At 41.9% G+C, this 24,442-nt stretch overlaps 1 protein-coding gene across 39 annotated transcripts in view; it reads right to left on the bottom strand.

Moving 5' to 3' along the window:
- LOC306980831 (receptor-type tyrosine-protein phosphatase delta) overlaps positions 1-24,442 on the bottom strand; it is a 441,722-nt gene that overhangs the window by 55,554 nt on the left and 361,726 nt on the right. For 14 of the 39 annotated variants that reach the window (XM_079580272.1, XM_079580307.1, XM_079580305.1 and 11 more), the window contains 5 exons: positions 24,184-24,332; positions 22,373-22,514; positions 3,015-3,203; positions 2,039-2,047; positions 1,388-1,405 (listed from right to left, as the gene is read on the bottom strand). In XM_079580272.1, the coding sequence (XP_079436398.1) occupies positions 1,388-1,405; positions 2,039-2,047; positions 3,015-3,203; positions 22,373-22,514; positions 24,184-24,332 (507 nt within the window). The remainder of the gene's footprint in view (positions 1-1,387; positions 1,406-2,038; positions 2,048-3,014; positions 3,204-22,372; positions 22,515-24,183; positions 24,333-24,442) is intronic. The other 25 variants (XM_079580280.1, XM_079580284.1, XM_079580298.1 and 22 more) reach the window with 5 other exon arrangements.

Raw genomic sequence — 24,442 nt, 5'->3', positions numbered from 1 at the left:
ACTCATCCTAAAGCCAATGTGAAAAATCATTTGAGTGGAGTCAGGGGCAAACCCTTCAATATACAACATGTCACTGGACTGGTCAATATGGGGATGAGTGAGTCCGCTTCAGGGAGACATGGATCAACAAAAGAGGTTTACAATAGAAGAAAGCAGCATAACAAGGGGAGACAATTGAAAGAAAGAAATTTAGGTATGAATTTTAGCATATTCAATCACAAATCATAATCGTTGATAAGTGACTTCAATTTGGGGCTTCATCTGTGTGAAGCCATGTTCAAAAAAGGCAGCGCATACAAAAATAGAAAAAATGCTGCTCATTTATTTCAAAAAATATTGAAGTATCATGTTAAAGTAAAATCAGCATAGAACCCTCTGAAACAAAAGTTTCTGACATGCAAATCTTGTCAAGAAATGTATGTCGACGCAACTTACAACCTTCTGACAACCCTTAGCTGAAAAATAAAATGCATTTGTATTAGAAGACAAAATTCAAAATATCGGCCTGAGCCGACAAGAAGGTACCAACCACTGCTTTAGCTGAAACAGCTACAAAAGACACCCATAAAAATCCACCAATGGGATCAGCAGTGTGGTGTCACATGACCAGAAAAATCACTGTATGCATCAACAACTCTCCAGCTCCTTGTCACAGGCAAAAATGAGCCAATGGGATCCTCGCCAGACTCTACAGTTTCCTTTCCCAAACCCTGAAGAAAAAAGTCAAAAAGTAAAATGTTTCTCAAACCCAAGAAAAGCAAGAAAAATAGGTGAAAGAGAAAAAAGCACCTTTATCAACTTTATCAAAAAAGTGGTTGTTTGGGCTTTTTTGTAGAGGTACAGGAGAGGAAAGCAAATAGAAGAATGGAAAAAAGCTGGCAAAGATAGAAAGAATTCTTTGGGAGAAAAAAGCAGAGGAGAGGCAATGTTGTCTTCAGCATGCCTGCGTGATTCCACAGCATCTGTGCATACTTTTAGTGCTGAACAAGAACAGCTAAGGGGAAAAATGTGGGTTGTTTTAGTTGGACAAAAAGAGGGACACATGATTCGCTATGGCCAAAAAGAAATCAAAAATGAACAGAAAAAAATATACTTCAAAAAATAATTGTCATTGGATATGCTTATTTGAGCCACAGCAAGCATATCACAAGTGAGCTTAACAGGCTCTTCAACGGAGCACAAAGGAGGAAATAAAGCATAGACAAAAAATGGAATACAAATTTAGTGGAACGAAACAGGACAAATAAGGAAGGTCCCGATGAAAGTAATGGGATTTGGACTTTGTAAACAGGACAGAAATGGAGGCGATTCGAGTGAATGGATGGATTGACAGCAAGAATGAATTTGTATTGTTTTCATTCTGTGAACGTCAGTTCAGCACTCTTACCTCTTATTGGTGTACCACCTGGGTGGATAATATGAATGCAAATAAGATTAGAAAGAAGAAGCATTAGTACGTGTAGATAGAGGCTGGGGGCTTTGGAAGAAGAATCAAATTAGATTTAACAGGGCACGTAAATAAAGAGAGCACAGAGATAGAGAAGTTTGCTCAGTCTATTGGCAGAAAGACAGGCTTCATCAGAAATCAGAGGTCGCTGTACAGTGGTGTACCACGGGGAGGGGCCGTTTTAGTGTGAGTGACAGTGGTTTCTGAAGTTGAGCTTTTATATGACAGAGAGCGCACATTTGTTTAAACAGATCCTTCAGACTGAGCTACATAAAAGTGGCCACCTCCCTGAAGCTACAGTGTGGTGTTAAAAGATCAGTGAGTTGTGAGTAACTGGGTCAGTGAGTGAGTAACACAAAAGAAAGGTCACCTGTTGAGTCTATGATAGTGCTATGCTAATGCTGAGCCTGTGGAGCTAACGTGAGGCTGCTCTGCAGTGGTTGGTCATTTACACTTGTGAGAGGTCAGCATGTGTCTAGTAGTATCCTGCTGACTAAACCTGCTGTTAGTACAGTCCATGCCATGCATTTTAATAGTTGTTGGAAACATGGAAATTAGTGGGTGATGTGTGCTTTAGAGCTAAGCACTTACCAAAGGATTCTGTAGATTTAAAAATACAGAGAAAAGAAAGACAGCATAAGAATAGGATTATATTCTTAGAGGTTAAGTTTAGTTAACATGGTTCTGTTAAAACTTAATCAACTCTACATTAAAATTGGGGTTAATTCTACACAGTTCTGTTAGATCAAGCCAGCAGTAAGGTTAACAAGAATTAACACGAATTAACAAAGGACAGCTGTGAAATCTGAAGACAGGTGGTCCAACATACAAGGCTTTGAGTAGTTTAGCCTGGCTGTTAAACTGCACTTGGAGAGAATCTGGATATTGGGGAAAGCTGCAGGCAAAGGAAATAGAAGCTGAGGCTTTACCCTAAAGCAGTAGCTGTAATAATGAAGGGGCTGGGCGAAGCTGTTGTCTGACATTTACACAGCACTGGGATTCATATCCAAAATTGAATGATTGGTCTTTCAGCCATCATCAGAAATATCACAGCAAATGGTGAAATCCATACTTGTTAGTCTCATTATTCTGCCCTACTTTTACTGTTACTTTGTTCATCACTCCTATGCATGAATGTTGAATATTAATCCTTTCAAATAAAACAAAATAAATGGCAGAATGGATCCAAAAAAACACTGCACCAATGCAGTGGAACAAAAGGAGAAAAATACAACAAAAAAGAGCAACAGAATCTATTGGCAAAAGTCACAGCAGTGAGCAATGAGCGCACAGGTTAGCGCAGAAGCCAGTGAGGACAGAAACAGAACTGGGGCGACATCCCAAAAGCCAAAGAGGCCGTTCAAAATACTGGAAGACAAGACGCACAACACACACCAGGGCACACAGAAAGAAGGAAGTAGTAGAAGAAACGAATGCCATTACCTATAAAATTAAAATGTAACGTTAAATCATGGGAGGAAGAAAACATGACCGAGGAGACACCGGGGGAGCAGAGCTGATAGAGGGAACACCAGTTTGGTAAAAGCGCCGAGCACAGGAGACCTACCTGATCGCAGCTGCTTAATGCGGCCATTGTTGTTGGTGGTGTTGACGGGCAGAAAGTCTTTGAACCACGAGATGTCGGGGTCGGGGTTACCACTAGCGGCACAGAGCATGGTGGCTGTGCGAGTGCGCTCCACCACTTTCAGCTGTGGGCCCATGTCAATGGTGGGGAAGCCCTGGGGCAATTGGTCCTCTGGAAAAGAAGGAAGAGTGTGAGCCATGGAATTGTAGGTGACAAAAGAGTTCTAGAAAATGGTTCTACGGAGAAACTGTTTGCTTTTTAATATTCTAAAGGTCTTATATTATTGCCAAAATTGAGCCTTTTTTAACTTACACTATACAGTACACTACACAGTATATAGCCAACCCTGACAGTAAAATGTATTGTTTAAAGCAGAACTAAGTAACTCATGCCCTGCCGCAACTGCAGGTGTCATAGGAAATTACGTTTTTTTACTCATTAATTGTCCGTGAGAGTAAATACTACACTGACAGAAAATATAAAGGGAGAGAGGGACATTGTACATCCAATTGCACAATGGAGATCATTTTATTCCACTCAAACTTGGCTGTAAATACTGCTTAAGTGGCGCTAGCCCGCATTTAGCTTTGCCCGTTAGCCTGTTAGCTTCTTCTTTGTGATTCTAGTAGTGTCCCAGAGTCATGGAAGTTGCAAGTGAAGTTAAGTTGTACTTTATAATTATTATTATTTATCTCTGTAGAAAAATCTCTGTAGAGAAATTAGTTCTCTGCATTTGACCCATCCTCAATGTTGGGCATCCAGCAGGGGCAGGTGCTCGGGGACCCGTCTCCATGATGTGGAGCCAGGCTGGTGGTCACACCTGGCTGGAGGACTAACCTATTGCACACGCCTACGCAGACACGGGACCTTCGAGCTCTGAGGCTAACCGCTGCGCCACCGTGGTTTTCTGGCCAGAGACACCAGGGGGAGATGAAAGACCCCCCAATCATCCCATTAACACTTGTATTACCCCTAGAGGCACTACGGAAAGTATTTATTAAGGTAAACAAGTTACTTAGTTCTTCTTTAAAGCAAGATACTAACTGCTTCACTCCTCGGCTCATTAGAAGCAGGCCATACGACTTAACATGGTCAATTTTTTTCTTTATTTGCTCAAATAAAGACATAAATTAGCGAGGAATAAAATAAAACAGCTAATAAAGAGGTCATAGATCTCCTTTTGTTGTTCATACAAACGTTACTTCAAGTTACACAAATGCAAAGTGCAATATCCTGAACACTGCATTCTGTATTAATATAGGACCTTTCAACTTATTCACAGTGGCGGGGACAAATCTGAAAATGGACAAAAGCATTTGGAGAAGACAGAGAGACGCACACAGATTAATGAGTGAAAAGAAAGAGCAACAGTTTGATGTATTCAGTGAGGTGTGTCTTTGATGTTGTTTGATGAAGGCAGGTGGCTTTGTGCTGGTGTTGTGTAAGATGAGATGCCAGACAAGATACTGCCATTGTGCCGGAGACAAAGACTCCCGGCTCTGAAAGTCAGATTATTTATATAGAGAATGAAATAGGACTACGGCTAGATTGCTCATTTACAGTAAAAAAAAAAAAAGCATACAACTGCAGTTTGACAAATAAGAAGGTATTTTCCCGTTGTGCATATAAACTCATTGTTGTTATGGAAATATCAATGGTAACACTATAACTTAATACAATGTAACACAGAAGATGATATGCTCTTCCTAAAGCACATAAACGGAATGCGACCACAGCTACATTCACGGATTCGGAGAGGCATTGGAAGTTGTTTATCAAGGGTAGTGAGGGGAGGAGGGTCTTAAAGGGACAGGCCACCGTTTTTACATACTGAGATATGTTCTTACCTGAGCTTAGACGAGCTGATATACCTGTCTGTTCTTTGTGCGTGCCCTCAGTCACGCAAAAGGACCAAAGATGTTGTTAGCATTTGGCCTCTCCCAGTATATTCCCATAGCTCCAAATGGGGCTGAAGTTGGAAGCGACCTCGCTCTTCCACGGGCACGCACAAAGACTAGACAGGTACGTATCAACTCGTCTAAGCTCAGGTAAGAACATATCTCAGTACGGAAGAATTGTGTGCCCTCAGTCATGCAAAAAGACCAAAGATGTTGTTAGCACTTGGTCTCTCCCAGCATATGCCTATGGCTCCAAACGGAGTGAAGTTAGAAGCGACCAAGCTCTTCGATGGGCACGCGCAAAGACCAGACAGGTACATATCAACTCGTCTAAGCTCAGGTAAGAACATATGAGCGGCCCGTTCCTTTAAAGGGACAGAGATTTACAACATTCTGAAAACCAAGACAGGAAAACTGTAAACAAGCTGTTTTAGATCATTATAGCATTTTCTAGCAAAACAGAATGTAATATCTCCACCAAATACAGACACAAACATAACACCCTCCCTTTTTTCAAAGGAAGTCAGTTTCCTCCATAAGTGGATACAATTTTATGTGCACGACTTAAGGAGACTTTTACCATTTGAAATTCCCCACACCTGTAAAGATGAAAGTTTTCGTCAGAACTAAGTTGGGATCTTTGTGGAATCCAAAAAAAAAAAAGGCTTCCTCAGCGGACTGTTTAATCTGCAAAACATCACTTGTTAATTCCACCGAGGTGCACGCGCACCTTGACTCTTCCTTCCTGTTGTGATACGGCTAATTAGCGCCTTTCGTTACTCTCATAAACATCACCTTTTTGGGGAGAAGACTTTGTTCATTAAATTTTCATGAGGAGACATCAGTCTGGAAACAGCTTTGAGATGCCGTAGCCCGCGCGCAGCCAAACGACAATCATGGCGCCTTTCCAGCAATGCTTTTGGGTATCTGGCATAGCGAACCAACTCGGTGGATAAATCTTCTCTGAAATAGACTGTATAACAAATGAGTGACTTCATACTGAACCGCAAAACTTTCTAATGCAACTTTGTGTCCCAGGTTGAACTGTTTTCCTATATATTCAAACTCCATGCATTTTGATAAATTGCTCCATTATTGGATGTTATTAGACGGACAGCAAGGCGAGAGAGGCGGGAAATAAATGTACTAGGTAGCTTGTGTTGGAACTCCCTTTAGCCCGTTCAAGGTCGTGCAGACAATTAGTCAATTCGACGGAGAGTCAAAAGTATACCTGATCAAACACAATAGCTTGGAGCGAGCCTCCAAGCATGGATGCGTGTTGAATGCAATAATTGGATGTGGCAAAGCGTGCAAACTAAAGTGCACCTCCTGTGAAATTGCAATATATTCCGATACAAAGAGTGGGAGATCATAATTTAGCTGTCCTCACAGAAATAAAAAATAATCTTTCTAAAGTGCAATGTTCCTTTGTATTGTGCTCAAAGGGGTAAGAGAGGGCGCATGGCAGTCATTGTTTTGAATTGCAAATAGGCTATTATGCTTTTTAGAATAAGCATTGTGCGTTTGTGGTCAGCCTGTACTAACGGCGGGATGACTCACTTAATATGTGGGGGATGTATGAAAACATTACCGGGTCAAGTGAGCAGAGGGCACTTTGGCCATGTGCTGCGTGAAGCTAGCCTTGAACTGCAGTACAGCCAGCTGATAGGACTCGAGGCGGAGCATTTAAAATCAATGGGCTGTTGCAAAGGTTTCTGGCCGCTAGAAGCCAGTCATTTTTTAAACATTATTTATAGCTCCTTCGTGCATTAGAGCACATCTACAATGGCCACAAAGTCATGACATCCGCCGTAAGGAATCTACAAACTTTTTCCTCTAAGAAGTTATTATTAACCATAGCAGAGTCCATGTTCTCATGTTCACGAAACTCCAAACCAACTCATTCAGCTCACAAACCGAATTACCAAAGTGATAATAAATAAAGTGGGAGTGGAGGCTTGAACACATTTTCTATAGTCAGAAAGTGATTAACTGCACACGTCTAAGAGCTGCAGCAGCATTTTCTTCACAAGGCCACGAGACCAAAAAGGAATCAGAATAATCACTCTTAAACTCTACCTCTGCTTGTTCGGGGTTTTTTGGACTAGTTGCTTATTGACAAACTGTTCAAATTCAATTGATCAAGTGGGGACTAAGGAATGCCCTGCACAATGGCACAGTGTTAGCCCTTTAAAGAACCGGTGTAAGTCAAGGATCACATGAGGCTCAGGCACTGATTGTAGTTGGAGGCAAAGCTGCTGCTTGTTATGCAAATGTTTGTTTCATTGTAAGCACATCCAATTTCTGTCAATCAGACAAAAAGTCTGACTGACTTCACCTTAACATACACTGAAGACAAAGCAGAGAAAAAATAAAGTTTTCAATGTATAATTCCCCATTTCCTGCTTCTGGTTCGCTGAGATCTGCAATCTCAAGGACAAGTTAAGACAAGGGCAGTTTCTGCTTTACAGGCCCATACTGTATATTCAACAATGGATCTACACACTAAATGAGATGGAAGGGGGAGAAATGCTGAAGTCACCTTCGCGAGAAGTGCTGAGCACTGGTGCCTGATATAAAAAGAGTCCCAATGACAATTTGCACACATTAGCCACTGCCAGGATATCAGCCGTATGACTATATGGTGCCAAGTGTGCGTCGTATAAAGGGACGTTGGCTCCGAAAAGGCTTACTGAGCACTTTTTAGATGATGACATAAGGCTTGGACATAAATGCAAACCATTAGTAGATTATATCTATTGATCACTCAGAGAAAATATGAGTGTAAGTGAAACCGTCTCAGAGCATCCAAGCAGCAGTGGCCTGAGTTTACACTTTCTATAATTCAACATTATTTAAAATGCACCGACGTTTAGAATTTGTTTTCACTTCCTCACTTCCACTGTGCATCCCTAATGCAGGCTCTCACCTGCAGTGTGTAATGACTTGTCTGACAAACTCCAGCCATTGCTTCTGCTTGTCTAGGCCCTAATTAAATAAACCTAATTGAGTCTGAGCAGATAAAAGTAGCATTCAAATTTGATCAGCCATGTTTACATTTTTCTGTCTCTGGCAAAGCACGGCCAGTGCTTTCCCTATGGCTGAGGACCCAAGCCCAATCAAATCATCAAAACATCCTGACATTTTGTAAAACATCACATATTAAGTGTTATTTATTGTATATAATTGTACCAGGGTTTGTGGTTTTGACTGAACATATAGTGGTATAAACCTTTCTAGTCACTCTCTGTCTGTACAGTGCCATGGCGGCTGCACAGAATTGGATTTGTCCCGACCCTTTTCTTCTGGAGCAGAACGAGACTTTTCACCCAGTGCTTGAGGTGATTCTTTGAGGAAAATCCCTGCCGGCCATAATGAGATATATTTGTTGGACGTTGGCGAGTGGATACAATCTGCTCAAAGGGGCTGTCACAGGTCACTTGCTGCGGCGGTGCGGCGCGGAGGAGTGTGTGGAGAGGCATTGTTGTTTCAGAATCGCTCCTGAACCAAAGGCGCTGGATTAGGGAAGTGTGGGAATCTGGGGCACACGGCCTCCATTTTAACAATATAACATTTTACACTGTGTTTTCGGAGCCCAAGTGTTTCTCCTTGGTTCAGAAATCAGATTCTGGATGCTCCTCCCCAGATACAATTTCAGACATTATAAATAGTGTTACCTATGCGGTGTGACAGCCATTCTCTCTTCAAACCAAGCAGGGGAAACGGATTAGGTCTGTTATATTTTTATGCTCAGGAAAAAAGATTTAACCCTTTGCTGCAACGAAAAAAATCAATACATTTTCGACTTGTGTTTCATTGGCAATTCAGTACAATGAAATGTTAAACCTCCAAAACAACATACATAGTTGAGCTTTATCTTATTAGCAAAGAAACCTTGTCCACGCTAAACTGTTAACGGTCCTCACAAAGTACAAGCGAAATCTAACCAACCGAATCCACTTCAACAGAACGCACTGTTCAGGCTGACGTATTCAATTATTATTATTATTTTTTTCCCCCCCCACTCTGGCACGGGAGAGGGAACTGTTAATTATGCTTTTGTTTTCGCACAAACAAAATTACTCAACCAGACGTAAGAGCCCTTGATTAACAAAGGCAAGCGGCAATTCCATTCGGTGCCAATTGAATGACGGCATCTGCTCACTTTTTTTTTTTTCTCTCCCTCCCCCACATTATCTCTCTCCCTTCATCTCTCGCTCGCTTTCTCTCTCGCTCCCGTACTTTGATCGCATTGTGGCTCGAATCCCCTTGTTGCGCTCACCGAGGTCCACTCTCTCGCCCCGTGGTATAAGTAGTGCCTTTTTTACAGTGCGGGGGCCTAATGATTGACTGGCTCCGAAATCTTGACTCCGCGGCTTGCTTTATCAGCTACCTACAGCTTGGTTTAACTCTCCCTTGGACTTCTTGGACAAACTCGCCTGACTCAACACTCCATTCATCATCCTGCCTATAAACTTTTGTGTCGCCGTGAAAACTTCCTCCGACGTTCGTTTTGACCAAGGCCCCCAGACATTTAAATATTTATTCCTCTTTCTTTTCTTTTTTTTTTCCCTCTAAAAGATTCTCTGTCAACACAGGCTTTGAAACTTCTCCGATAATAGAGGTCTGACAGCAAGGCCCTGGCCGTGTTTATCACACTGATTCATCTGCTGCAGCTTGTGACGTGTTGTCCAGTCCAAATAAGATTAGCTTTTTTCCCCCCGGAGCGTACCATGTGCAAGTGTAGGCTGATATAAACGCGTTCCCAGCAACCTGCGCGGGCTTAATTTGTCATTTCGATCTAATGACAAGGGACGTGATATTCGTTTGTCGTTTTTTTTTTTGTCGGAGAAAGAGAGAGAGAGATCGCCTTCGCCGCCGAACTCCGCGTCAACTTTCCTTTTTGACTGATGTGGTTTTGCGATTGCCCTAAAGAAGAAGCTGTGGAAGTGTGAGAACAAACCCAAATTTAATGCCCCGAGCTACTATGTTTTTCTTTTCCTATGAGAAGCCAAGTTAGAGGAAATGTTAACTGACAAAGCGTGATTACTTTCCAGGGCAAGCCGGGACCTATCCTAAATGAGTCTGACACACAGTACTTTATGACTCTCACAAACCACAGTTAAATGCCAGGTACCGATTAGTCTCTTGTAGTTGAATGGAATTTGTTTTGTCCTTCAAGCATTACCTTTGAGGGAAAGCGGACCTTTGTGATTTTGAGTAACAAAGAAAAAGCATTTTTTTTTTCATCAATCAGGAACTAGCAGTCTACAAGATTACTCTGACAATAAAGCTCCACTTGCTCCCTGAAAGCTCTAAAAATCATGCTTGTAAATTGGAGTGCTTTTTATTCTGATATTGATACTTTTGATGACGTAATGCATATTAATGACCGACCTCATGCATACTAATGAGGCAGCAGTGCTCCACTGTTTTCACAGTCAAGAATTCAGCCAGGACAGCAGGGGGCAGCACTACAGTTTTAAGCACTTGGACCAAACACTGTCACACAAATAAATTACTTTTAAAGAGACTAGATGCAAGTTGGTCATTTTATACTCACTGCTGCCACCTCAGGTCTTACATGTAACTGCAGTCTCTATATTAAGCTCGTGCATGACGGCACTTCCGACCCGAAGTAACAACTTTTTGAGTGACAGTGCAGGATTTTAGAGGCAGTTGTGGTGAACAGGTCTGGGCTCATTCTACACATTAGGCTGGGACATGTAGGGGGAGGATAATACTTAGTGTTTGCATGTTTAAACTCCGTATAGTCCCTTTAATGTTTTTTTTTTAAATAATTATAAATAAGAATAAATTGGGGTTGATTGATTCCTTTGAAAATAGGACTGTGGTTTCAATATAAATGAAGTCACTGACAGATCGCTAGACCAATTCTCAGTGTGTAAGTCAGGATTAATTAAAAGGGGTACAAAACACATGAAAATAAATGTAAATGCGGAATAATATGTAGCATGTTAAAATAAAGGTTTAAAAGTAGCATGTTTTTTTTATTTTTTTATTTGTGATGTATCGTAGGTTATTTTTGGGCAATATATCAATTATCGGTGTATCGTGAGATCATCGTCATCGTAAGCCATGTGTCAAACTCATCCCTAACGTTCTTAGTACAGTTAAAAGCAACAAACAGATTGAACTGTACTTGCACTATTTTTCATTATCAGTTGAAAACATTGTGCATTAAGAGTGTTTTGGGGGAAAAAAATCGTGGGTGGACTAAAAACGGTCAAATTTACATATGATGTGAAGGAACTGTTTTTCTTTGTTTCTCTTTGATGAAGCTTACTGTCTCAAAATACACCCGAGACCGCAACTGCAACGCATCATTGTTTTATCTGGCTTTTACAAAATCGTACATCGTGATCAGGTAGAGTTCATTTAATCTCTTTTTAACCAATGGCAGCTCTGGTAGTGCTGTACTTTTTCGATGTCCATGACCGGTAATGCCATAGCACATTTCAAAACCGCATCAAGTGGTTTGGGGAAAATAATGTCCCTCTGTTTTTCCCGTCGACTCTACAGGTGTGGAGGCAGCTAATGAATATTACAGAGAATGTGCGCACTTGGCTCGATCTGCTAATTCCAATTTCCTGTAATAGAGTTTTAAGAGGAACCGGCCCACTTCAACGCAAAGTGGCATTACGTCTCGATTGCCTTATTCCTCTAAAAGGTAGCTCAGTAATTTGCTGAACAAATACATTCACATTGAGGAAACTAATAATGAAGTGACAAGCAAACTGTAAAACTGACTTCCATGGCAGCGAGATCGGGGAGGGGAGTATTGTAATGATGAACACGGTTACACTGCGCAGGGGGAGGAAGGTGGGGACGTGAAATGTTCCCCAACCCCGGAGTTCACCGCTCTCTGTCTCGGTGAAAAATGGCATTGTCTCCCCCTTTGCCCTGCACTGATTGTTTCCCCCATAAATCCCCTTTGAGATTGTGTAATTAATTGAATGCAGTTTATTTGTCATTAACAAACCGTCGCCTAATGCCTGAGATTATGAGGAAACCATGGTGGAGTCGATCTATTAATCATCTCGCCTATTTTCCCAAAGAAAAACCTTCACAGATGAACAATTCAAGTCATTCCTCATTCCCAACAACTTTGGAGTTTTACAACTTTAAGTCACCGGCAGTATCCTCAAGTTTTTATTTATTAGGTAGCGTCACATATATTTGCTACAGTCAGCCACGGGTGGAAAATGTCCCTGTCCAATTGCCCTTTGTGCCCAAAAGCTCCATAAAGCAACAATATACATGGGTCTGAGCTGTATTTGATTAAAATTTGAGGGTAAACCTAGGTCAGACCCACTGATGTTTGGGTGCACAATGACTCTGCCGTCCCCCAAAGACATTTTTATGAGCTCTGCTTCTGGGTGCAGATTGGATCAGCCGAGCAAAGGGCATGCAACAGAGATGTATGCCACTTCTGGCAAGGCGCCCCAACTCTCCCTAGGCCCTATGTCATTCATAAACATGACGGATTAGCGGTGATATTCTTCCATTTACAACATAAGCGAACGGAGTGGGGAGAAGAGTATGAAAGCAGAGAGAGTGTGCTCGTGTCAGATGCCCCTTAGGGCTGGTGCTAAAATGGATGGGTAAAGACGGAGATGAAAAGTCGAGATGAGGCAAGAAGGGCGGAGAGACGGCCTTTCTCAGCAGGCCTGGCTGAGCAGGAAGAGAGGCAGGCATCACGCCAGGCGCAAAGCTGCATTTACCCTCCCCACACCTCGCTTACAGACTCAGTCAGCTCCGCCAGATGCTCTATACTGTGACACCTGAGGGAGTGAAAGGGCCATTTCCAGATCTGCCGTACATATAATCAAGCCTTTCACAGCTCTCTCTCTCTCCCCCCCTCCATTCTGACTCCATCTACCTGCACTCCGAGATGCTTTGTGTCAGAAACTCTGCCTTAATCTGTCTTTGTCTTCCCTTTTAGCCGCTCTACCACCACTAGCCTTTTTTTTCCAGTCTCACTTTGCATATTCCATTTGCTGGTTGTTACCTTGAGCAATGATTCCATTTACTTCAGAAAACAGGGGCCCATTTATTCCCGGGTATGGGGAGTGGAAGGAGAATCTGTTCTTGTCCTTTTATCTGCCATCAGCATTATTTTTGTATTATTATTAGTAATATTCAAAGCAGAAAGGAGAAAGTGTTTGACAATGCTACGAGTTGTTTACGGAGCTCAGGAAAGATGGATGAGCTTTATCCCCAGTGACGTCTAAAAAACACTATTTTGGACGACTTCGCTGCTACCTCACTGCGGTGAATACATCCTGACTGCTGATATGACTTCTAACCAAAACTACGCAAGATATACATCACTTTTCACTTAGGAACCGTTTGTTCGAGCTTATGTTGAAAAATGTTGTATCAGGCGCTGTCGTTTTCTAGATTGCAGGTTGCCAGTCGGACAGGACTGGCAACCCAGTCCATGACAGCTCCATATGGGCGCTTGTGCAGGATCTCTGACAGCTATTATAGGTGACATGCAGTAATTTCTAGATGTACCAATTTAAAAATCAGGAGAAAAAACTGTATGCATCGCGCTAAGCATTTCAATAATTTATCTTGCTAAAAGCTTGGTACAGGAGGGTATTCATTCTATTCATGCTTGCTAACACGCTTAAGAGAAGAAAAAAAAAGGAAAAAAAAAAAAGTCTTGGCTTTCAAAGAGGCCTAATGGAAAAGAGGGTTACATCAGGCTTTTCACTATAGACGACAGGCAGTCTCCAAAAGTGACTATTGATGGAAGATGACTGTCGCAGCAGGCAGTGGGTGGCATTATTTATTATGTAAATTACTATATTGAAGCCTCGTGTTTGCAGATTTGACAGGGAGATTTGGACCGCGAAGTTGACGATGAGGACGCGGGCGTGTGTTTTTTTTTTTTTTTTTACATTAGTTTTCGAGCGCACAAAGCTTGATGGTTTGATGTATCGGGCGGTAGCGCGTAGAGACGGCGAACCGCACATCCAAAAGGGAGCGATTCTTACTCCTCAACCGCCATCGCACAAGGTTGTTTTTTTTTGCCCGCTGCTAATTGAGTATCTTCACGCATCTTTCAAAAGTTTCAAGATCATTAGAAAGGGTAAGAATGATCCAACAGCGGCCAATTAATCTATGGGAAAGTAAGTTTGGCGTAGCAGCTCAGATCAAAGGTGCCGTTGCTTACATCCCCCGGCTATGGCACTTCATTATAGGTAAATATCTCATTATTACCAGCTAATCTACACTTCGAAGACATCAATTATACTTTCTTATCTGATCATTACTTATACTTGCTATTCATGTTAAACGAGACCACAAAAAAGGCTAAAAAACGCAGCTGTACCAAGGAGACAGGGAGGTTGCTGCTTGTTTACACGTCACCATCTAGCTTTGCATTTCTGTGCTGTCCCAAGCTCCGCCAAAAGAGAAAAGTTTACATTTTCTGAGCTCATATTGGGGGAAGTAATACACATGTCAGATGAAAGCAATAATTTGAGGACAGTGCAGCATGAATGTGTTTGGCTCGCTTCCCAATCATTTGTGCATCTCTAGTTTTGATATGTCGTACATATGTGAAGAAGCTGAACTCGGTGAGCTGGGGTTGGACAGATTTAGTGGCTGTTTGTTTGAAGTGAGAAAGGCAGTGACTCCCATGGAGAGATAGTTGTGGCATTTATCTACATACCAAAATGTACACTATTTAAGATTAAGGACAACACAGTGACTAGGCATGTTAAGCCATATTTGTAACAACACTGTATTTTGTAGTAAGAGTTGAGGTTTTCTCTACATTGTGTGATACCATGAATATTTAGGTAGCACTTTGTTTTACACTACCCTTAATGCATTGTACCTTACGAAATTTAGTAATGTGCTCTGTAACAATGTGTAATAACTTCTACCTATAGATTAGATACACAATGGAATAATATGTATTAGTAGTTTGTAGGTACATCATGTAATAAGCCATAACTCTAACCCTAACTTTAAGCCTTAACCTTAAGGGTCTCATGTCCTATTACAGATTCAGATTCAGATTCAGATTCATTTATTGGCCATTTGCAGTTTACATTATGTTCCTACAAAGCACTAATACAAGTTATTCCATTGTGTATCTAACCCATAGGTACAAGTTATTACACATTGTTACAGAGCACATTACATTGTTCTAAATTTAGTTAGGTACAATGCATCCCCATATTTATAATGTGCCACAAGTTGTAATTAACTCAACACGTTTTGTAATATATTAAGTATTTGGAAGTGTCCAATGCATTTGTAAATACTTTCACAACATTTACGCACGTTTCAACCTCTTAACCCCCGTCTTACCCAAGCGCATTTTCTTCAGTTTTACCCAAATCTAAAAGCTTCTGGACTAGAGAGCTTGCAGCCTATAGGCCAGTGTAAGGCCTCATTTGAAAGACCTACAAAACTGATATAAACTTTTTATCATGTTGTCACATTTTGACAAATTTTTGTGGCTTTTTTTTGTTGTTGCTTTTTTATTGTGTTAATTTGTATTGTGTTAATGTTGCTTTTCCATACTTTTTGTCGTATTCCAATCCAATCCTTGCGCATCCATCACTTGTTTGTCGCTTTTTCATGTTGTTCATCTTTGTTCCTTATTTGTCATGTTTTTGTTGTATTTTCACACGTTTTCGTTGCTTTTTTTTCCTCCACGTTTTTGTTTTCAGCCTTCAGGCCAGTGTTACGACCTCATTTGAAAACTAAAACCTTGTAGTTTCTGAAAATCTGTGCAAGATCCGTGTGAGTAAAACACAACTTACGGCAGGGAACTGGCTAACCATTTATTGCCTGAGCAAAAAACACTATAGTGCATGGGATTGTGTCGCCAAATCAGCCAATAATTCCAGATTCCAGGCACATCCCATAATAGTTGTTATTCTCTATTTTCATTTTTATACTGTTTTTAGCTAATGTTAGTCTATGGACACTGTTTGCTAGCACACCATCATGGCGGATTTCCATGGCAACGTTTAATAAATGTTAAAAATTCATAGCATTCCATCCATAGCTATTTAGGTGCTTATGAGTGATTAGCATAACATTAGAAAAGCTTTGAAAATAATAAGTTAAAAGTAAGCGCGTTACCATAAACGTTTCCGCATTATGACATACCGGTAAGCCATTACAAAAAGCGGGTCTTGTACAAAATGCGGCATCTTCCAACTGAATATTCCTCAAGGCATTATTCCTCTTAGTAGCTCTGTTTCTGCCGTCTAAAGTACTGTTAATAAAGCCATGAATCGCACAAAGTAGTTCATCCTGCACTTCTTTTTTTTTTTTTTTCAACCCACTGATCTCACGCACAGTAATTTTACAATGGTCACTCGCTTCATCCGCACTACATCCCTTGCTCCAGCGGCGCGAGACAGCTGACCCAGCATTCATCTTCCACAGTACTATGGGAATATGGAGCAGCTTTTGTTCGTCTCCCGCTCTGTAGGAAAAAAAAAAAAAAAAAAAAAGCAGCTATACGATAAACTGTCCAAAGAGCTACAAGGATTGGGGGGGGGGGGTTTAATTGTTTAGAAAATGCAATAAGTCTTTCCATCAGCACACAAAGAAGTGAACTTTTAACAATAACAAAAGCCTGCCTATGAATAATCACTGATCTTCCTTTGTCTGCGGGAGAGATCCGCCTGAACCATACGGCTTTGATGGTACCGTCGCGCCATCCCATACAAATTGAAACGATGCATTCTGTTTTGCCGTCACAGGAGAGCGGCTTCCCATTTTCCGCTCCCACTGTCGAGTCGCGCACAGCTGCATAAGTTTTTTTGCGGGGCTCGTGCGCGGGGAACAGGAAATGGCTGTTGACAGCATAATGGGAGTATGAGGACGCGGTATAAATCCTTAATCATGCCTAAATCATGAGGTGCAGCACTCAGATGCGCATTTTCTAATGGGACGGGCGCAGACAAGACACATCGGAACGCGGTGACTCATTGGCTTTATTTTTAGAAGGCAAAAGTTTGTTCTATTCGTAGATAGAGTGTCATAGATAGAGAGAGTTTTTTTTTTTTTTTTTTCATTTTAGTCCTTGCAGAATCAATTCTCATTTTGCGAGATAATAGCTGGTATTCAGGTGACATTACAATATTCTTAAGAGCCTGAAGTGGAGAACAGGTTGAATGCTATTTGGGAATTTGTTTTTTAGCTGTCAACATGCAGATGTTTTGACTTGGTTTATGCTCGAAATCTGCAATTACTCGATCTATCCACACCAGCAAAACAACGCTGGCAAAATGTGTAATGTCTACACTGCCAACAATGCACTACGGTGATTTATTTCCTATTCCACTGTTAAAGCAGTACTAAGTAACTTGTTTACCTCAATAAATCCTTTTCGTAGTCCTTATGGGGATAATACAAGTGTTAATGGGATGATCGGGGGGGGGTCTTTCATCTCCCCCTGGTGTCTCTGGCTAGAAAACCACACTTGCAGAAGGAGCTAACAGGCTAACGGGCAAAGCTATCTGCGGCCTAGCACCACTTAAACAGTATTTACAGCCAAGTTTGAGTGGAAAAAATGATCTGCATCGTGCAATTGGATATACAATGTCCCTCTCTCCCTTTGTCTTTTTTATCAGCGTTGTATTTACTCTCACGGACAATTAATGAGTAAAAAACCTCAACATGTTACGACACGTGCAGTGGCACTTACGGCCTCTAGGGGCATGAATTACTTAGTTCTGCTTTAAAAAGCAACCGCATTACTGTATAGGCTTATATTCTTGCTACATGTTTAGCATTTTCCTTTTTTCAACTAGCTGTTGATCAATGCAACTTTACCGTTGGGGGACAAATAAAAGTTGGATCTTATTAATCAGAAATGTCTTGTTGTTGTGAGGTGTCGAGTCATGGGTTTAGTATCGGAAATGACAATCTAGTCCCTACCATGGAACATGGCGGTAAAGAGCCTGGGTTCCACTTTCCCTAACCACTACAATCATGTACAACAGGGTGCCCTCTGTTGCCAAAGACGCAGGTATTATCTTAATAAAGGACCAACAATGTAACTAATAAAGCCCACACTATACAAAGCCTTTTATTACCTTGCCCAAAGACACGTTTGGTTCTATTGAGGAAAATATCAAACAAAATCTGATTGAACAACGCATTGATTCTCTCCCTCCATTTCCCAATCCCCCACAGTCATTTTCAATTACAAGGCAAATCAGGACGACCTTAATTCAAAGACACGCGTTGCATATGAGGCGGGTCACCTCATACAGCGGTTAATCAAAACAGCCCGGGCTCCGAAAATGAGGGAGGCAAACCCGCACCACGTGTAACAGGGATGGCAAATTTGAAACATTATTACGTTTCCGAGTTTTATGCAAATCGCCTTCCCCGAGCTCTAAAAAGTTCATTACTAATGGCACTTTCTATCAGGTTTGAGGCCCATCAGAATACTAATATCACTGCACACTTTGGATTGTCACTGCTAGTTCACTTTTGCGGAGGATTGCAATTACTACAATGTTCTCTCCCTTCGTGGGACTAGGCGACACCCCCTGTAGGGAGCCTCCCACAACAGATGCTATACAGTCCATTCCACAGTCCATTGAAGCCCAAATGAACTAAATGAACAGTCACTTTATATGTATTAGGCCTGCTGCTAGATTTTGCTTATTTATTTAGCGGTTTGATAGCACACGGTTTCCCACTGAAACGTCACAATAGGGGGCAGATACTTTTATATGTATTTTTATCAAGTGCTGATGTAGTGGAATGAAGGGCCTGGCACAGTGGGTTCAATCTTTTTGCCCTGTGAGCGTTATGTAACAGGGATGGATGGGAGCTTCGAAGACACTCTTGTTAACCTCGGAGTAGCGCTGTACCATATGTTGCCACATTATGGAAATAATAGGCATTGATTAAAATGGTCTGATTTTTTTTTTTTTTGTTGCAAACAATGAAAGAGAGAGTGAGTCAAAAGCTTCTGGACTGGAGCTTACAGACTATAGGCCAGTGTGACGCCTCATTTGAAAGCTAAGACCTAAAAAACAGATTTTGCGTGCAATTTTGCGTGTTTCTTATGGGACGCTCTTTTGTTGGGTTGCTATTTTGACGCTTTTTTCAAGAAGCTTTTAGATTTGGGTAATGCCAAACTCGGTTCAGGTGGGGTTTAATATGTTAACTGTATTGCAAGAAGCCTGGATATGTCACATGATCACTGAAGTCTTCCATTTGACTGAGATTCACACATTTATGGTTACACATTGGTAACTTATGGTGTGTTCCAGGCAATTGGTAACTGGTATCTTTCCCCACTGGAAAATTACGACTTACGACCTCAGAGCGTTCCAGGTAAATAAAATCGTATGTAAACATAATGGCTAATGCTACAACAGCTAGCTCATATGATGCTAACGTTGTATGAAAGGTTCTCCAAACCAGATATAATTTAAAACCTTCGACTTAATGTTATGTTGAAAGCTGTGACCAAAAGTAACATTCACATCACTGATGCAGTGGTTTTAGCATTAGCTGCGCTCCACCACTGGGGGCCGCCATTACTGTCTTCATCTCGTATCCGAACTCGTAGCAGTCTTGAGGTTTCCGAGTTTCCAAGTTGTAATCACCAGTTCAAGCGGGCGTTCCAAGGTACTTTTCCAAGTGGGAGGTGGGAAATTTACTAGTTACCAATTGCCTGGAACGCACCATTAAGAAGATACTATTTGACCGAGCCTTCTCAGTGGCGGCCCCTAAACTTTGGAACAGCCTTCCTCTACATGTGCGCTCGGCTCAGTCTGTAGCGGAGTTTAAAACCAAATTAAAAACTCATCTTTTTGCTTTGGCCTTCGGTTCCATGTAGACCAGACACAGTTTGTGCCTTATATATTACCTGTGTTTAACTTTTGTGTTTATTGTACATATTGTTACTGTTCTTGTACAGCACTTTGGTCGACTATGGTTGTTTTAAATGTGCTTTATAAATAAAATTGACATTGACATTGACTATTTAAGTCAAAAACAACTTGCTAAATTTGTAAAATCATGACTTTAAACTTTAACCCCAGAACCGCCCAGGTTTCAGAAAGCGGCGTGCATAGCCGTGTGGCATTTACCTCATGCACAAATGCAATGTTTGTTGAAAAGCCATTTAATATTGTGAATTATGTATGCGGCGTCGCCATGGATACCGGAGTTACTTTAGGCCACAACAGCTCGCTGCCCTCTCAAAGCAGTGTCAAGACACTTCAGGCTCACACTGAACACTGTGAACCCGGGATGCACTCTCCATAGAGAGTGTCCATTGTTCAACCCCAATGCAAATCCTTTAGCATGGTGGCTTTTACATTGTCTGTAACCGCAGTCGGGCACGCAGGGATAAATATGCTGTTATTGTTTGGGGCAACTTTAATTAAGTGTTGCAATACTGGAATAAATTAGGTAACCAAGATCTCACGGGTTCTATTGAATACAATTTACAATGCATTACGGTAAGCTAATACTGTAGTAATATGAGGAGACACTGGGGCAGTCCAGTGGGTAGCTGATATTTCAACGACAGGAATTTACTTATACAAGCCGATGAGTCGATGAGCACTCACTAAAATACAGTAAGCCTTCCTATTTTAATGGAGGTAAAATTAAGAAACAGGTTGAATAGAAAAGATTGTCTAATGCAAACAAAATACTGTCATTTCTTGTCATTTCAAAGTCTCTGCAATAGATTCCAAATTCACTGGCAAACTGTATTGACAAAGTATCTGTATCCCAGTACAGTAAACGACGCCGACATTTTTCTTGCTGCGCTTCTTCATTTGGGCTGTGGTCGGGCTGTCGACTGTGATCAGCTTTTACTCACCTTCCATACATAGTCGCGCGAGTGGAGGGAGCAAAATGGAAACGGTAATAAACATGCTAATGCTTAGCACGCGGGGCCGGGGGAGAGGGGGAGCCGCTTCAAGTCTTCCCTTGGCAATCTGACTGTATTTTTGTGTGTGTGTGTGTATGTGTGTGTGTGTGTGTGCTTGTGTGTATGAGAGAGAGAGAAGATGGAGCGAGGGCACACACACACACACTCACACACACACCTCAGAGAGTAAACAGAGGGAAAGCTGCATGCGAACGTGCCACCTTTCCCTTTCAATCGGCCTCTGGAGACAGCGCAAAGGGCCTTTTGTTGGCTCATTGGTGAGATAAGAAGCGGGGACAGGGAGGAGGCGAGGGAGAGGGGCGAGCGCTTCACAGACTCGCCGAGCCAGCTTTTTTCTCCCCCCCCTCTCTCTCTCTCCCTTCCACTATATAGAACGGAAGCACCCCTCTCAATAGGAACTCATTTGCCATGTTGTGTAATTGTGGCACAGAATGGAACACGCCTTATTCATGCCGCCCAAGGCCCATTTTCTCTATTCACCGCCAAACAAGTCGTGTTTTAGAGAGATATTAGTCTGCCTTTTGAGCTCAGGGCCAGAGCGTATTTTGCGTCTGAATGGGATGTTGTGTGTAATCAAGATATTCTTTTTTTTTTTTCCCTCCTTCCTCTCTGTGCTCATTATAAAGAGGGCCCACGTCAACAGACTTGATATTTGTCGTTTGACTTTTATTCTGGCTGCTCTCAGAAGGTAAACAAAGTGGGTGACCTTTCCCGCCCGCGCTGTTATCCGCTTGTGTGGAGAGAAGTGGCGGGCATTAACCCAAGCTAAAAGGAAGCGTCAGAAAAAGAGAGAATGCAAAAAAAGAAAAAAAGAAAAAGGAACCTCGAAGCTAACCGTCAACATACGCCGGCTGGATCAGAGGAATCATTCTCATGTTACACGGTCACATGGATAACCCCCACTCGAGAACGGAGATGAAAAATGACTGATTTGAAAATTATTGCTGAGCTGTTCCATTAAACTACCGCGGGGCAAGAAATGGATGGCTATTTGCATAATTTAAGTGGCGTCTTAATTATTATGTCAGGAATCTGTATGCAAATGACTTAAGTCACTTAGAAACGGGAAACTAACTTGGCTGAATGGCTAATGGACTAAATCTTATCAAGTGACAAAATAAAACGTGAGTGTAACCATATTCTAATTGGATCTGGGTGTCTCTTTCTTTTCCTTTCGGCTGTTCTCTTTCATTGGCTGCTCAAGAAAATGGCCTGCCTTGATCTAGCTATATTCCCCGTCTTTTTTTGTCTCTTACGCCGACTAATTGTGTATCCTTTTCCATCTACAGTGTTAATATCCTCTTTGGTCTCCTTCTAAAACTGGCACCGACTTCAGCAACACCATCTATCCACAAGTCCACTCTAAGTCATCTGTACGTGTCCGAATGTGTGGATGTGAAACAGAGACATGGGGACAAACGAGACAAAGAAGCGCAGTCTTACCTGGGTCAGCTGCGAGGAAAGGGTTAGTGGGAGAGCGTTTCTGTTTGAGGAGAGAGACCTACCACGTAAAACTGTGAGCCTGGTGGTAGCGCTGATCTCTCCAACACTGTTGGAGGCAACGCATTCGTATATGGCTTCGTCTCGGGGCGTGCGCAATGGCTGAATTCTTAGCACTGAACCAGAGCCGTCGTCGAACTCAATCACCTGCAGGTGCGAGAGACAGGATATGTTACAGGAGATTTTTTGTTCACAATGCGGCAGGGACCTTCAGCAGTCAATCAGACAAACATGGAAATTAAACATTATAAAAGACATTTGGCAGATGGGGACTGACACAATGAGCTTCCTAAGACAATTATACAGGGTATGACTGTTGTGCTTGTATGTTCTACATGTGTGGGGTTCGTGGCATCATTAAGATTTGCACTTTACTTATTCGTATTTAGGTGCACAAACAACATGTACTTTAGTTCTTCAGTGTGGCTCTAACATCACCAGGTCTCTACAGTTAATGCGTTGGACTAACTTTAAGAATGGGGAGGCGTACATTGGTCCAATAGATGTCTTAAGGTACTAGAATTTCAAATGTGTCCCACTCTTAAAGTTAAAAGCCTTTCTTTTTAAATGCATCACACTGGCTTGGGTTAATGGGACAGAAACAAGCACAGACAGTTGTAGGTGACCTAGTAAAACATTACGGACATTGTACCATGAAGTGAGGCAGTGGTACAGAAGACAGGACCAACTGCGTTGGACGGACGACACATAAAATGCTCACAAACAGGTGTTTGTTAAAGCTTATTCAGCAATTCTTGCATGCTACAGTGTTTGTATACTCACTGATTTTAGAAAGCCCTGTGTCATAACTCAATGTCTTTTAAGCATAGAGGTAGATTTGAATAAAAAATAGGGCTGACACCTCAGCCTCACATGCTCATCCTTTCCCACACACGCACACACACTCAAAGGCTATACACAGTTTAAAATCCACAGTCATTTCGGAACAGCGTTAGTTAACCAAGTATTGGCAAAGGCCAGCAGTGCTCAAGCCGACAGCAGGTGAGAGTGGGCACGCCCATTCGAAATGAAAGCCCGGTGAATTCAAATGGACGCTTGTGAGAGTTGCGCAGAAAAAAAGTTGTGAAATTTGTTAGAAGACGAAGTGGCATTGCAAGATGGAATGAGCATGAAATGGGGGCAGCTAGCAAGCCCTGCAAGGCAACATGGGATTGAGAAGTAGCGTGTTAGCATTCAGTTTGAGCGGTCCAAATGCGATGAACTCTGATAAGATTAGATTTTTGTGGCATGGGATGTAAAAACTCTCAGGCCTTTTGCTGCTTTGTAGCGAGCAGAAATGGCAGTGTGCGAGGGCAGAACGTGACGCTGTGATAGTTCTCAGGACTGACACAGAAATTAATAGAAATCTTATCAGTGTTCTGCTATGATTTGTTATTTCTCATGGGTATGGAGCCCTAGTGCAGAGCCGCAGCCAAAATGGGGAGAGTCGGACATGCATTAAGATAAAAATGCCACAAAGCAAAAGGCTTTCTGAAGTGAAAAGTCATTTCTCTTTTCACTTTATGTAAGGCTGGCAGTGGTGCTGTGATGCTACTGTCTATGGCTCACATGTTTACTGCAATCCAATTGATCTTTTTTGTTAACTTTATATATTCACTTACAAATCTGCCCTCAGATCTTGTGTGAACATGCTCATTAAATCTCAGTCATGTTTGAGTAGCTGGCCAGCGCGGCTATGAGGGGCAGCTAATGCGTGGTGGCAAGTCAGCGGCTTGGATTATGAGCAAGCGGAGCCAAAAGCAGTGCTGGAGCATTCTCATTTGTCGAGCATTTTACATCAGAACAATAGACCTAATACCTCAAATCTCTGGTTGCTGACTTTCTTCCCCTTCTTGTTCCACACAATCTTCGGCCGTGGGTCTCCTGTGGCCTGGCAAATGAAAGAGGCCACGCCTCCTTGCACGCCTGTTTGGTCATTGGGGGTTCTTAAAAACTTTGGTGGTGCTGCAAAGAGAGAAGAAGAAGAACAAAAAAATGGTGAGGTTTGTGGACAGTGTAATTAATCTTTCTTCTGAAGCGCCGCGCGCAGAGACAAAGTTGCAGATTTCAGCGTG

Source organism: Gobius niger (genome assembly GCF_951799975.1).
Source record: "Gobius niger genome assembly, chromosome: 21".
Lineage (NCBI taxonomy): Eukaryota > Metazoa > Chordata > Actinopteri > Gobiiformes > Gobiidae > Gobius > Gobius niger.
The sequence above is the reverse complement of the archived record's forward strand: the minus strand, read 5'-3'. Positions and strand labels throughout refer to the sequence as shown.